The 15,698-nt window shown below is 54.2% G+C and overlaps 1 protein-coding gene across 1 annotated transcript in view; it reads left to right on the forward strand.

Annotated features, from left to right (window-relative positions):
• Positions 1-12,617, forward strand: part of CCDC12 (coiled-coil domain containing 12) — a 38,672-nt gene extending 26,055 nt beyond the window's left edge. Inside the window, exons 2-7 of the mRNA XM_005910741.2 lie at positions 1,839-1,906; positions 7,563-7,642; positions 8,521-8,582; positions 8,807-8,841; positions 9,841-9,917; positions 10,014-12,617. Of these exons, the coding sequence (XP_005910803.1) occupies positions 1,839-1,906; positions 7,563-7,642; positions 8,521-8,582; positions 8,807-8,841; positions 9,841-9,917; positions 10,014-10,102 (411 nt within the window). The 3' untranslated portion in view covers positions 10,103-12,617. The remainder of the gene's footprint in view (positions 1-1,838; positions 1,907-7,562; positions 7,643-8,520; positions 8,583-8,806; positions 8,842-9,840; positions 9,918-10,013) is intronic.
• Positions 12,618-15,698: the final 3,081 nt, after the last annotated feature.

Below are 15,698 nucleotides of genomic sequence, written 5' to 3' on the forward strand. Positions count from 1 at the left end.
CCCGTTGCCTAAGAACCCTGGCCAGAGCCCTATGTGACCGCCCCCCCGCCCCAACCTTGACAACCTCACCTGTGTGTATGTGCTCCAACCACCTGTGTGTTCTTCAGACCACACCCGCTCTTTGCTCAAGCTTGCTCCTCTCTGGGAACGCCCTTCCTGCTCCTATCTCCCCATCCTATGACACCTGCATTCTGCCCACCCCTCAGTAGGAAGGTAGGAAGCCCCCCCACCCACCCACCCCACAAACCCATGTTGACCTCACTCAGGTAGCTGCTGTCATTCATTCCTGCCACCTCCTCCCCAGGAGACTGAGCCACCCGGGTTGAGAGCCAGGTCAGCATCTTGCCCTGTTCACATCACAGAAAACTTTCTCTGGGCCAGACCTCCCAGCCGGGGTTGGTGGCTCCCAGGGTCTCCATGACAAACACTGGCAGGAAGTGACTCATAATGTGAGTGCCACCCTCAGGGAGGCCGTGTCAGTAGCATAAACAAACCTCTAGGAGAGGTGACACGAGCAGCTGTTTTACTTAGACTTTGTATGTTCTTATCTCCCTGGCAGCAGGTTCCCCGTGGCAGGAGCTTCCGATCGTCTCCTCGAAACATGCTCCAGAGAGTCAAAGGCAGGTCATGGCTGGTAATCAGGGGCACAGGGACTCCCTCTGAAGGGCCAGCCCTGGCGTGCAGGGAGACCCCCGACAGGGCTGTGTCCCAGGGCCTCTCAGGACAGGCACTGGGGGCGGGGGCCCACGTATGCGAGAGCATGCTCCGTGTTCACTTGTCTGCGGGCAGGTCTGATCCAGCGGCCGTGGTCTCGTGGTAAGGAAGGAGTGGAAACAGCACAGGGTGACTTTCTGCCGTGCTCTCGGCGTACCTGGAGAGCAAGCGTACTCCGTCGGGGTTGAGATGAACGTGGCTTCTCTAGACCTCCAGAGAGGCTGGGGAGGATGGTGGTGTGGGGGAAGGAAGTCCAGGCGTGCCAAGGAAGAGAAAAGAACCAGATTTAGGGATTTCCCTGGTGGTCCCATGGCTGAGACTCCACGCTCCCAAGGCAGGGGGCCAGGTTCAACCCCCAATCAGAGAACTAGATCCTACATGCTGCAACCAAGAGTTCACATGCATGCCACGGCGAAGATGGAAAATCCCACGTGCTGCAACTAAGACTCGTCACAGCCAAATAAATACGTTTTTTGTTTTTTTTTTTAAAGAACCAGATTTAGAAGAAATTGTTCCCATAGAAAGTTCAAACCAATTCCCCTCCCCTCTGCCCCCCTTAATACATTGCAAGAATGAACTTGTACAAGCCTGGTCCTAACTTGAGTGATACTTCTCTTGCAGTGAGCCAAATAGGTATCTCTGGAGAAGCCTCTGGCCTGGAGGGGTTTCAGGAGGCCTGAGCTTTTGTCCTGCCCTGGCTCCTGGTGACTCGTCTTCGCTCTGTCCCTCCCGACTCCTGAGGGTGGCTCCATCCAGACCCATGAGGGTGGCTCCGTCCAGACCCATGAGGGTGGCTGGTGGCCTGCCAGCGTGGGCCCTCCTCGACCCTGACCGGCATCATCTCTCAGCACCCATGACCTTCCAGCTCTTCCAGCGCATGCGATCTGAGGGCTCCCTGGGTCTGGGCCTGGGCTGGGGTCAGGGGCTTTAAATTCTGCTGGGGGAGCCAAGGGGTGGAAGGGCGGCTCCAGCACTGTGCCTGTCAGCTACATCAGGCGTGTGCTTGGCTGGAACCCCAGGCTGGTCCTCGCCAGGCCGTCCTGTTCTCCGTTAGTTGCCTGGGTGGTGTGGACTGGAAGGAGGGGTGTTCATCTGAGCAGTGGTTTCTCTCCCTTCCTTTGCAGGACAAGGAAGACGGGGAGCCAAACACCAAGCAGCTCAGAGAAGGGGAGGAGGAAGGCGAGAAGCACAGGTAACGCCTCGCACTCAGCTCTCTTCCCGTACCTGTTGGTTTCCACATCGTCCCAGCATCGTCCCGTCCACATCTGTCCTGTTGCTGCCTCTCCACCCCATGGCCACTTTGTTCAGACAGGATGGTCCTCCTGTTGGAACCTTTTCTGCACCCTTGCCCTCACTGGCTATCTGACTCTCAGCCACCAGACCCCTCACATTATGTCTCCTCACTCTCTTCTAAAATACTTGGGGTGACATGGTTCTACAGCAACCCCAGAATCAGGTCCAGACTCTCCCTGGTGTGTCTAGCTCTGCTTCAGCCATCAGCCTGGGTTCCTGCTCCCTGTGAGGACTGGAGCTTTTTTTTTTTCCTTAATATTTGCTTATTGGGCTGCACTGGGTCCTACTTGCGGTATATGGGTTCTAGAGCTCCATGACCAGGGATTGAACCCCGGGCCCCCTGCGTTGGGAGTGCGGAGTCTCCGCCGCTGGACCACCAGGGAAGTCCCTGGTACTGGCTATCGAGGCCCTGAGAAAGCTTATCCCGGTGAGCTGTGCATTGAGGGGGTGCAGCAGGACGGGGCCACTGGGCCGGCGACTTCCCGACGCTGCAGCCTGCCCTGGCCTCCTCCGCCAGGGTGAGTGGAGCCCTCTCCGGGGACCGGTGCCTCGTCTGCGCCTCTGTGTTCAGGCGCTGACCTCAGATGAGATGGGGCCTTTTCAAGCCCACAGGGGTGATGTGTGTCTGCGTGCTGTGACTCCACAGTTTGCAAAGTGTGTTCACACCATCCCCACGGAGGCCCTGGGGCTCTCGCCACCTCACTTGTTTTCAGAGATGGTGACGGCCCTGCGCTGAGGAGGCTGGTGATGCTCCACGCTGGTGCAGGGACCCTGGTCACCCCAGCTCCGGGCTCTGTGGTTTCTCGTTGTGGCTCAGCCCCCCAGCACGTTGTGCAGCCCGCACCGGTGACAGAGACGAAGGCCAGGTCGTCGCTTTTATTTGCCAAGTGACCGCAGGCTCAAGGGCTTGGCGGTGGGTGCCTGCAGTTTCCGCCTTTCTGTGGAAACTGCTGAGAGACCCTTTGGTTTCCCCTGGGTTTGTCCTCAGGTTTTTGATTGCTGGCTGGAGCCTGAGTCATGTCTCAGATTTGGTCATCTACCCAGATACAGTGCAGGGTCAGGGGTGGTGGCTGAGGAAATGGGAAAGTCCAGTAGGACTAGAGGCAGGCACCCTGGTACCTCACCCCTCACCAACCTTGCTGGGGAGTCACCCACCTTGCTCTCTGCCCGTCCTCTGGCCCATCTGTCCACAGAGACCTTTTTGGAATCATGGCTGTTTTAGTTCCTTTGGCTTTCCTTATAAATTTTAGAGTCAGCTTAATATCTGTTTTAAAAGCTTGCTGAAGATGACAGAGTAAATCGTGACCGAGGGGGACAGTGGCACGCTGTGGAAAGCGGGAGAGGAAGAGGGGGCTTTCTGGATGTGGTGCCCTCCCTGTTATCTTAACCCAGTCCTTAGTGGCCCCGCCTGTGGGTATTTCAGAGGCGGTGGGAGGGGCACACTGTCTCCTGTCAGTTCCTCTCAAAATTTCAGAATGTCGTCATCATCTAAGCGTATGTGTCTATTGTTGCCTACTTATTAAAAATAATGATAAGCTAATATAAATAAAAAGTTTGCTAGAGTTTCCATTTGTATTACATGGAATCTATAGCTCAGAATACCTTAAAAACATTTTTTTTTTCTTACTCTCTTCAGGATAAATCCTGCCCCATTCCCCTACAACCAAATCCCCATTTAGTGAGAGTCAGTTCCCCAAAGGCCGACCAGGTGCTGTGTGAAGGAAAGACATGTTCCCACCCCCAGGAGGACCCCCGCTTCTCCTCTGGGCTGGGTCTTTCCTCTCCCAGCCCTCCTTCCCTCATGGCCCACCTCTAACACAGCCCCACTGCCTGCCGCCTAGAGGAGAGGTGATCCCGCAGCCCTGGAAACCTGGCCTCAGAAAGGGACACTCATGTCAGTTGCTTGTGTTTTTCATAAGCCCTCAGTCACTTCCTCCTGATGGCACGTCGGTTGGTGTGTGCCGTGGAGGTATGTCGAGGGTAGGGCTTGTGGCCAACAGTCATGGCCACCCAGCCAGGTGGGAGGGAACGGGTGGCGTTGCACACTCTGTTGGGCACGGGGCAGGGAAGCGTGTCCTGTTAAGTGTCTGAACAAGCCAGCCCCAAACCCTCAGCCCCCACAGCCCCTGGCTTAAGATCGTGGTCAGCACCCAGCCAGAGCAGTCACCGCTCGGGGACGGCGGTTCACCCTGGGTGAGCGTCATGTACCACAGAAGGAACTAGGCCACTCACCTTCCTTCGTGGGGATGGAAAACCGGTTCTGCAACTTCCATGTGGAGAAAGGTCCCACCCCAGCTGAGGCCCGGCCCAGCTCTGGCCCAGTGCCCGAGCCCTTTAGGCTGGCCAGTGCCAGGCCTTCTCCCGTCTGTCAGTTGGGTCCCCAGGATGGTGGCTGTGTACCAGAGTGTCTCACAGACCGGTGACGCAAGCTTGATTCAGCAGACATTGCTCCACTGAGCGATGTAGCAATGTAGCAGTGCGGATCAGAGCGGCCCCCACCCACAGCCCCTGAGTCGCGCCACTCCCGCTCCAGGACTCGCTAGGGAGGCACATAGGAGGCTGTATCCTGGCTGGCCTCAGCCGCTGGCCCGCCCTGCCACTTGGTGTGTGACAGGCAAATCCCTGCCACGCTGTGGGCCACTTGCCACCTGCGTGGGCAGTATTTCGAGAAGCCTCTGTAGGCTGTACGTGTGTCTGCTGGGCTGTTCCTTCCCATCTGCCTTCGGGACAGTCTGCCTTCATCTCATCCTAACAGTCAGAGAGCACTCAGGGTTTGGGAGGGGGCTTCCAGGGCAGCAGTGGGATACCCCTGTGAGATTTGACCCCTGCTCTGCAGAGCACCACTCTGTTCAGGGTTGATGTCCACAGTCTATATCATCTACAGCCTCAAGAGAAATGAAATCCTTGATTTTCACGTGGAGGCCAGTGAAAGCATGAGCCTGCCCGTCCTGTCTCAGAAGCATCAGAGCTGGGATTTGGGCCCAGGCTGGTGCCTCAGATGGTAAAGAATTTGCCTACAATGAGGGAGACTCAGGTTCGATCCCTGGGTTGGGAAGATCCCCCAAAGAAGGGAACAGCTACCCTCAGCATTCTCTGGAAAATCCCATGGACATAGGAGCCTGGCGGGCTACAGTCCCTGGGGTCGCAAAGAGTCGGACACAACTAAGTGGCTTCCACTCTTTCACTTTCATGGTGTTGGCAGAACGGGGCTTTTTTCACCCCCTCCCCTGAGCAGCTACTTCATTCTAAAATGGGGGTTAAAAAAAATTTCTAAAAACATGACATTGGAGTAGCAGAACCAGCGTGTGCCTCTAGTGGCCTCCAGAAGAGTGAATTCCGCACCCCCCCCTTTTTTTTTTAAGTTGCAGAAGGAGGGAATTCAACCTTGGTCCTTTGTTAGAAAGGCTAGACCCTAGAGCAGCACCAAGTGCCCCGTGAACTCTGTCCAGAGACTTTTGCCATTTGGCAGTAATCGGGGTGGGGCGGGAGGAGCAGTTAATTGGACATCAGTGTGGGTCAGTCTCCTCATTAGCTCTCAGCTGAGTGAATCAGGGCTTGAACCGCACTCCACAGAGCTCGACACACCCAGCAGGCCTCCTTGTTTACAAGTGTGGAAATCTGAGTTCAGGATGGGGTAGTCCCACAGAGACTGGGACCCAGGTTCTTGACCGCATGACCAGCGCTCAGCTCTAGGGGAGGACAGGGACGGCGGGCGGCTCGGCTGCTGGGGGCAGTGGTCGCTGAGCGGCCAGCCCACTGGCTGATGCCGCTCTTGCCTGTTGCCACTGGCGCCCCCCTCCCCTGCTGTGTCCCCTTCATGCCAGCCAAGGGGTGCTAGGGTGTGGGTGCTGTGATCTCAGGGCTCAGCTTCCACTGGACTCTCCTCTCTCCCCTCATCTCAGGGCCCAGGCCCCTGGAGCCGGTTTCTGAGAGTGGCAGGGTGTTTTTTCATTCTCACTAATCCCTGCAGGTTTCTTCCCATGCCCAGTTTCTGTTCCGCTTTTCTCCCCACCCTGTTATAAATGAAAGTCAGCATTAGCGATCCTGCCCCACTTTCCCCGCCGGTGCTTCAGTGACCTGGCATTTACCTCCTGGCCTGAGGCAGGCATTAGGGGATGGGGTTCAGGGCAGCGTCCCTGCTTCATAGAGAAGGCAGACCGTGGGAGTGGGCAGCAGGCTTCTTCCACACCAGCCCAGCTGGTATGGCCCCGGGACATGGGGGTTTAGCCAAGCCCCAGGACTGCAGGCCATGGGGGCCCTGGCAGAGGGCAGGTGAGGCTCACAAAAGCCCCGAGTTGAGACCGTGCCCCTCGCTGACTTGTGTAGCCACACACACCTTGTGGACTCCTTCACTTGAGCTTGCCTGTGCCGCAGCTGGAGAAATCAGCCACATTTCCCTGGCACAGACACAGGGTCCCCTAGATGAGAGACTGCAGGAGGCCTTCTGTTGGGGAAATGTTCCGAGGACTTCCGAGGGGCCAGCAGTGCAGAGAGGGCTCAGAAGAGCTTGTGGGGAAGAAGGACCCACATCTAGTCCCATCTGGCTGACAGGCTGGCGGGTGGGGGGCACTTCTGCCTCCCCCAAGGCGTGGGATCTGTCCCAGTGTCTCTCTTGCTTTTATTAAGCAGCAGCTCCCAGGACCTCTCTCTCTTTGCTGCCCTGTGGAGTTAGCTGAGGACCTGGCCTCTATGTGGGCTGCTGTGTGTGGAGCTTGGCATTTGATGAGCTGCTGAGCCAGGGAGGCCTCCACTTGGTACAGCCCGCCCTGCCCAAGAAGATGCAAGGAAAACAACCGACCACGGTGGGTGGCCAATCCCCGTGCGATTCTGGCTCCTCGTGGCTGCTCCCCCGTCATAGAGGTCGTGGGGTCCGCCCTGCTTGATTTTCAAGCCCTTGTGCAGGAGTGAGGTGTGTGAACTTATGGCTGTCCAGGCGGATTGTGGCTTTCCTGCCCTCGCACATTGCCATGCCTGTTCCCTCAGCCTTGGCTGGCCACTCCCAGTGTGCCACACCCTTGCCACATGTGTCTGAGGCTCCGGGACACGAAGGCTGTGAGTGGGAGGCAGGCTTGGGGAACCAGTGGGTGACCGCTGGTTTCTCTTTTAGGAGTAACTCAGCCCAAGAGCTCTGGTCCTCGCTTGGAGTCATAGCTTGCCTTGTCTCATGCTGCAGCCACTGCTGTGTGACCCTCTAAAACTGGTGCAAACTCTCTGACCCTCAGTTGCCACAACTGTCAAGTAGAATATGCTGGAGAGACAAAGTGAGTGCTCTCCGCGTGCCCCTGGCCCCAGCTCTGTTCGAGAACCTCCACTGCAGGTGTGGCTTTGGGAGAGCACGCAGCCTGGCTGCTACCGGGAAGATGAGGGGCTGAGGCTCAGAGATGCTTCTATCCCCGTGCTGTCCGCCTGTCCCAGGTCATCTGCAGAGAGAGCAAAGTCAGGAAGTGACCGGCTCCTGTGCCTCATCTCGCGCCAGCCTGCAAGTGTAAGAGATGAACGAGACTGTGTCCCGCGCGCGCTTTACTTCCTCTATGCTTGTCCTCACTGCCCTTTAGGGAACTCAGGCTGCGGAACTACGTCCCAGAGGATGAGGACCTCAAGAAGAGGAGGGTGCCCCAGGCCAAGCCAGTCGCAGGTAGGTAGGCTCTGTGGCCCTGTCAGCCGCCTCCTCCTTGGCAGGCATCACCCTCTCCTGGAGAGTAACTGGCAGTGCCCGGGCTGGAAGCTGGGCCTCTGGGACCCTCCATCACCATCACAGCGGATGGACAAATAGAAGCGGTCAGGGCACTGAAGCGGCCTGTCACGCCTGCTTCGCCCCGCTCACACCCTGCCTTGCAGGACCAAGGGAAGGTCCCTCAGAGGACTCTCTGAGCTGGGAGGTGGACGTGGCCCTGGGCCCTTGGACGGCAGGAACAGGAGGAGGGTCCTGTGGGCCCTTGGAGGGTCAGAGAGACCCTGAAGAGGGGCTGACTGTCCAGGTTCCTGGAGAGCACTGGGCAGGCAGACACCTGCCCAGCTCTGGGAGTGGCAGCACTGGGGCACAGACGGTGGGGAGAGGTGTCCTCGCTGGTGGGCTGAGGGGCCTGGCCCAGTCACGCCTGGATGGGGAGCATCTGGCCAGCTGTGGCCTGTCCACAGCCATCCACACGGAGGGTGCTGGGTGCTTCTTATGATGCAGATCCCTGACTCTGGCTCGGTTTTTATTCTTTGGTTTTTAATTTTAAGTACATTTATCCTATAAAAGAATAAAGTGTTAGCTACTCAGCCACACCCCACCCCACCCCACCCCTGCAGTCTTCTTCCCCATCTCCTTGGGCCCTGAGAGCACAAATCTAATCCTCCAGAGCTGTCTTGGCAAGGTCTTTGCCTCTAGGGAGTTAGGGGCTGAGGGGAGAGGCAGGGGTAAGAAAGCGCAGACCCCCTGGCGACCTGCGGCTGCCGGCTGCAGTTGGCCACATCGGGGAGTGGTGGCTGGTTTCCGACCGGCATCCGTTGGTGTCTTGCGCCCTCTAGTGGAAGAGAAGGTGAAGGAGCAGCTGGAGGCCGCCAAGCCAGAGCCGGTCATCGAGGAAGTGGTGAGTGCTGGGGGTGGCCCTGTCCTCTGCTGCTTCCGCGGGTCCTTTTCTCCTCCCCACCCGCTCTCCTCACTCACCCTTCCTTCTCCTCACTTCTCTCTTCCCTTTCTACCTCCCTGCTTCCCCTCAGCCCTCTCGCTCCCCCCTTTCCTCCCCTTTTCCTACTTCTATCCCCGTCTTCTCCTGAGCCCCTCCAGCACTGACATGTGTCTGCTCCCTCCCAGGACCTGGCCAACCTCGCGCCCCGGAAGCCGGATTGGTGAGTGTTGCCCGTGTGGGACCAGTGCAGACTGACCGGGTGTTCTTGGTGCCGGGCATGGGCTCGCAGCAGGAGGCAGGCAGTGGAGACAGACAGCCCTGGGGTATAATTGCAGTCTGACGTATGTGCTGAGAAGGATGTAAGTGGAGAATGAGGGACGTGGCGGGGCAGGACACCTGAGGGTGGGGAGTGGCTCAGGCAGAGGGGGTTCAGCAGTCCCCTCCAAAATGTCCCTTCCGAAAGGATGAGGGCCCACTGCGCCTCAGAGAGCTCCATCTGAACAAGGCTGACCCTTGTCCTCAGGGAGCCGGAGGGTGGAGGCAAGATGGCAGGAAGGGCAGATGTAGGCTTCTGCCCCACTTCCGCCACCAGCTAGCCTGTCCCCCTTCGATCCTGGTTCCCTCTTCTCTGAAATGGGAATCTTCACTGTCCTGGCGCCCCTGTGACTGGGCTGAGACAGAGGATGAGAGAGGGCCAGGTGTTCACCTTGGGCCAGAGGCACCCGTCCCCCACCCTTCTCGCTTGCAGTTCTGTGTCAAGTGGGCACCAGCTGAAGGTGTTCTAATTAGACAAGACAAAGGATGGGGCGTATGTCCTCGGAAACCCCGAACCAGGGGGAAGAAGCTGTGTGTGTGCTTGTGGAAGTTCCTGGGGGTGAGGGGAACTGGGGCCAGAGGAGGAGCAGGACCCCCCCGCGGGCCGGGGCGCGTCACTCCCTGGCGGTGACCAAGGGGAGCAGACCGGGAGGGGGCCCTGGGGGCCATCTGGCCTGCGCGCCTCGGCTCGGCCCCCTGGGTTGGGCGGGCTGTGGTGCTAGCCCCTGCCTCCCTGGGGCTGCAAAGGGCAGCTGCTGCTGGGTTTTGGAGGATGCAGAAAGGGAGAGAGAGGAGGCACACCACCGTGGTTCCTAATGCCAGAGGGGCTGTTGGAGGTGAGGGAGCCCCAGGGCCGCACTGGGCCAGCCTTCAGCCTCCGCCTCCTCCTGCCTCCCTGCTCCAGGGACCTCAAGAGAGACGTAGCCAAGAAACTGGAGAAGCTGGAGAAGCGGACCCAGAGGGCCATCGCTGAGCTGATCCGTAAGTGCGGGGCCTGGCACGGCGGGGCCCCCTGCCCTCCGGGCGGTGGCGCAGGCGCGCGGCCCCGCTCCACTCCTCCCATCTGCCCCCATCCAGGCGAGAGGCTGAAGGGCCAGGAGGAGAACCTGGCTTCTGCAGTGGCCACCACCGCCGCCACCGAGCCAGAGGCCTGTGACTCCGACTGAGCCGTGCCGTCCCCTCACCCGCTACCAGGCCTGTCTTACAGGAAGATGGTCTTGGGCCGGGGTGGGGGCTGGACTTGCCACCACCTCCAGTTTGCCTTCAGAACTGACTCCCTGCCTCGAGTCTGAACCCCATCCGTCCCACTGGGTGAGGTCAGCTCCTTGTCTCCTGAAGGGCCCCCTCCATGCTGAGTGGGGGCAGAGGCTACAACAGCCCTGTGGGCATGCTGTATCTGTGCTTCTTCTATGTATTTTGAACTTCTTTTTCTATCTGGAAATAGAAACACACTGACCCATGTGTGTGGCAGAAAACCGTCTGAATATTGCGGATGTTTTGAGTTTGGGCCCCAAGACAGGGCAACTGCAGAGGTGATGCTTACTATGAGGAAGCCCTGTATTGGGCTCAGTGTGCTGAGGTTGGAGGGGTGGGGAGGGCCAGGCCTGACCTTCAGATGTCTAGGTCCTGGCCCAGTCCTTGGTTAGCGGTCATCATCTCAAAGCCCTCGGGTGATGGCTGTGGACCTCACAGTAATCTGTGGGACACCTTGCAGAGGTTCTCGCTGTGGTCCTCTGTAGACCCCCTGACAGTGAGAGAGAGAGAGAAGAGACTGGGCCCCTGACAGGGGTGCGCTGCATCCTGGCAAGCCTCAGCTCTGGGCTGCCACAGATTCGAGGTCCTGGCACTGTTCATTCACATCCACTCAGCCCCAGAAAGCCCTCTTCCCCCTTCACCCGTCAGAGCTGAACTCTGGCTTCCCCGGGACAGGGCCCCTGCGTGGGGAAGGCTGGCCCATTCTGCTCACCACTGGGGTATTATAGCCTGGATGTTGGGAATGGCCTTGGACCCTGGGCCCTCAGGGTCCTGGCTTTAGGACCATGAGCCTCCCCTGTGGAGCTTACTGTCCAGAATGACCGGCTGACCACAAGGCTGACTCCAGGAACCTGTGACCATTTAGTTTCATCTCCTCCAGGATCCTGAGTTTCCTTCTGGATTACCCTTGAGCCTCCTGCCCCAGTCATGGGTCACATCGCAGTGTATTGTGTCCTCTGTGCTAGTTTTCAGGGACACAGCGGCCTGGCTCCGGTGGACGGTGCTGAGAAGTCAGGCGACAGAGGGCAATGAGCTTGCGCACAGACTGCCACACTCGTACGATAAAGCAGACGCTTGAACGCACAGTGACGCAACTCCTCTAAAAAGGCAATTCTTAGGATAAGGGGCAGAAAGTCGCAGCTGTAGGTAAGGGCCGAAGTGGTAGGTGGCTGACAAGGCCAGAACGGATTCCCCCCACAAGGGACGGGGATCAGACATGACCCCCAGGTGTCAGGGCTGGAGCCAGGCTCCCTCTGCATAGCCAGGGGTCTCGAGCTGTTTCCCTTTCTAGGCATAAAGGATGAATAGATGCTCACACCTCCTGGGATTGCAGTTGGAAGCAGGATGCAATCCAACAAGTGGGAGAATTTCTGCTGGAAGAAAGTAAAACAGTAACATCCTCATGGGCTTTGAAATGAGCGTTTGTTTCATCACCAGAGAGATCAAAGAGGGACTGACCCCCCTCACAACTCAAGCACAGGGATTTGTTATAAGAACATGAGAAATCTTGAAAATAAAGAATGTTTATTAAAATAAGAAACTCACTGAATGAGTTGAATGATAACTTATAGTCGAAGAAGGAATTAATACATCAGAATTAAAGCTGAAGATCCAAAAGGTGGCAGAGAGAGAGAAATAAGGACTGTTTAGAGAAGCATCATGCATGCAGAATGATTCAAAAGTGAAAGCAGGGGCGGTTGTGACCAAGTCTTGGAAGTGGTATTCCTCCACAGTCTGTTTGTTGGAAACAAGTCACTCTATCCAGCCCACACTCAGAGGGAGAAGATGTAGATTACACCTCAAGGTGGAATCTTTAAGAATTTGAGGGTGTATTTTAAAACCAACACATACCTGGGCACAGTGTAAGAAACTGTCAGAACAAAAAGACCAAGAAATGATCTTTAAATTAGAGATTATATCATCTTGCAAAGAGCAAGCGCACAGCAGATGTCTCAACCACAGCTGGCGTTAACTGGAATGGTACCTTCTAATATCAGTGTTGACAGACAAAGGTAATTGTTGAAAATTCTATACCTGACAAGAACATGCCTGACAAGTGCAAAATATGTTTAGACAAAAACCAGAGATTTTTGTCACCAGCAGACTAAAAATCTGTTTTGAGGTAATGAAAATATTCCAAAATGGACTGTGGTGGTGGTTGTATGAGTCTGTGAATATGCTACAAGCCCTTTGTATTGTACCTTTATTTTTTATTTTTTTTAAATTATTTTTTATTGAAGGATAATTGCTTTACAGAATTTTGCTGTTTTCTGTCAAACTTCAACATGACTCAGCCATAGGTATACATATATCCCCTCCTTTTTGAAACTCCTTCTCATCTCCCTCCCCATGTATTGTACCTTTAAATGGGTGAATTGTATGAGGTATATATTATATCTCAATAAAGCTGTTTTGTTTTTTTTTTAATGCATGTCTTCAGACTGTAAAGCTGGAGATCCATTTTCTTAAAATGCATGTCTTCAGACTGAAGGGCCACAATTCCAGGTGGAAAATCTGAGATATAAGGAGAAACTAAGAGAAAGAAAATATACATTTAAGTAGGCACTGACCTTATAAAACAAATAGGCATTGTGAAGTAAAAAAAGAGCTACTTAGAATACATAACAACCATGGTGTGTATGTCCCGAAGTGAGAGGTGACTGAATTCTAGCCATCAACCAAACTCACCCAGGAAGAGAGAAAAGACTCTAGTATATGGGTAGGCTGACATATCTAGAATAACCCTAAAAGTAAACATAGAATGTGCTTCCTTCCAAAGAAATTGAGAAAAAAATAGAATGAGAAAAATTATCCAAAAGAAGGCAAAGAGAAAAAGAAGAGGCAAATACATCCAAATATGTCATATATTACTATTAATGTATCTTACTGCTTTAAAAACAAAACAAAACAAAACAAAACCTCGGTCTGATGCTATTTAAAAAGAAACCTAAAGCCAGTCTTTCAAGGAGAAAGACTGAAAGTGAAGGGCCTCTCGGGTAGCTGAAGTGATACCGCACCTGCATTTTCACTACAATGGTCAAGATGGGTAGAGGAAAATCCTACAAGCTACAGGAGGAAAACAAAACTAAACACAGAAAGATTGCCTACTGATGAGTGAGTTCCGCTTTCATCAGTAGGAGAAACGGAAGGAAAAATTTTCCTAAGTGCCGAGGAAACATAAATGTCAATTATGTCATAATGCTCCATTATAAATAATAAGGGCAAGACAGATGTTTTCAGGCTTATGACACTGTTTACTATGTACTGAAATTTGCTGAAAGGATACTCCATAGCAGGAGTGGGGTGGGGGCAGGGATGGCATTTGACAGGTGCACCTACAGATCTTAGGGAGAGGTCTGTTGTTCTTGTGTTACATCTAGTGACTCCTTGAGACCACCAAGGACATGAGTTCCTTCTGGGTCCCCAGCTGCCATCCTTAGCTCCCCTAGGAGCCTCCCCCACCTCCCTCCAGCTTCAAGCTCCAGGTGTGGGGGAGTAGTGGGGGGAGAGAGAGTAAAGGGCAAACCAGCTGAAGAAACCATGGCTTTAAGCCCAGTCAGTCCCCCACGATTGCCTTCACGTCTGATCAGCCATCACTGTGTCAAATTCAGTCCTAACTTCAGACATGCAGGAGGAAGGGTATTTTAAGCTGGGCACATTGCCACCGTGATTGATGTTGAGGTTCCATGAGAAAGGAAGAAGGGCAGAAAGAGTGCTGGAAAGGCAGCCAGCAGTGCCTGCCACAGGATGCAGGAAGAAGTGGTGAGCAAAGAAAAAGTAAACCGCACAAAAATCAGTAATCGACTAAAGAAAGACCAACAAAGAAAGAGGAGACGTACATTAGGAATATTAGGAAATGAAATAAGGCAGTCACTGCAGACCCCGTGGACATCAAAAGGACAATAAAGCGAAACTGTAAATAACTACCCACATGAATTTGACAGGTTGATTCAATGGACCAATTCCTTGAAAAGCACAAACTGCCGCAACTCACCCCAGATGAAAAGATAATTTGCATAGCTCTGTAACTATTAAGGATATTGCATTAATAGTTAATAATTTGAGACCTCTTGAAGTCTCCAAGCCCAGGTGATTTTACTGGAGAATTGATACACAGGTTTAATGCAATTCACATCAGAATTTCAATAAGATCTTTATATATGGACAAGAATATTCTAAAATGTATCAGGAATGTTACAAGAACTTGAACAGCTTAAACAATTTTTAACTAGATGAATGAAGCCCCTAGTGGCTCAGACGGTAAAGAGTCTCCTTGAAATGCAGAAGACCTGAGTTCGATCCCTGGGTGGAGAAGATCCCCTGGAGAAGGGAATGGCAACCCACTCCAATATTCTTGCCTGGAAAATCCCATGGACAGAGGAACCTGGCAGGCTACAGTCCATGGGGTTGCAAAGAGTCGAACACGAATGAGCGACTAACACTTCCACTTTCATAAAGCAGGAGGAGCCAATCTACCCATTTAAAGACTTACTGTATAGCTATGGTAATCAAGATAGTGGTATTGGTGGAAAGATAGGCACATAGATCAATGGAAGGATACAGAGAACTCAGAAGTAGCTCCACACAGGTACAGCCAACTAATTTTTGACAAAGATACTCAGTGAAGAAGGATAGTCTTCAGCAGATGGTGCTGGACTGATTGGAAATCCATCCATAGGCCCCTCAAAAAGGAACCCTAAACTTCAAACCTTATTAAAAAAGTTAAAGTGGATCATAGGAGGAAACCTTTAGGACCTAGAGCTTGGCGAACAGAGTCCTCAGATGTGACAAAGCATAATTCATAAAGGAAAAAAAAGCAAATTTGACTTTTGCTCCAACAAAGACCCTGTTAAGAGGATTAAGAGAAAAGCTACTGAGACAATATTTGCAAACCCCGTATCTGACAAAGAACTCATATCTAGAATAATAAAGAACTCTCGATTGGAGGGAGAGGTGGGAGCTCTCAGGCCCCAGCAGCCCCTCTTATCGGGCAGAAGAAATGGGCTGAGTGGCAGTGCCCAGCTCTCTGGATGAAGCCTGGTGTGCCACTGCTACCCAGCCCACCAGGCACTCCTCTGGGACAGCCCCGACTGACCTCCCAATGCTCCACGCCCCTCCTCCTGCTTAAAATCCTCAAGGACATCTGACCTCTGGGTCATTGCAGGACAGGTGTCAGGCCTGAAATGTCCTGCAACAGCATGGATGCCCCTTCGCCAAGCAGTGGACAGGAGCACAGGGCCTGCAGGCCTGGAAACTCAGGCTGGGTGCCTCTGGGTGATGGGGGGAGAGGGGGGAGGACAGCACAAGGGCTGAGAGGAAGTCACACCTGGGATTGCAGGAACAGGACCCTAGAGGCCAGGTGGACATCCTGGCTGGTACAGGGCCTGTACCATGTGAGGAACAGCGGACTCTGGGTCAGAGAGAGGCAGAGCCTCCAAAGTTATGAGGGAAAGTTCTGTCCCGCCTAGTGGACTGCAGGTCAAGTGTGTGAAATTGGCCAGTTTGGGC

This window comes from Bos mutus, chromosome 22, assembly GCF_027580195.1.
Source record: "Bos mutus isolate GX-2022 chromosome 22, NWIPB_WYAK_1.1, whole genome shotgun sequence".
Taxonomy (NCBI): Eukaryota; Metazoa; Chordata; class Mammalia; order Artiodactyla; family Bovidae; genus Bos; species Bos mutus.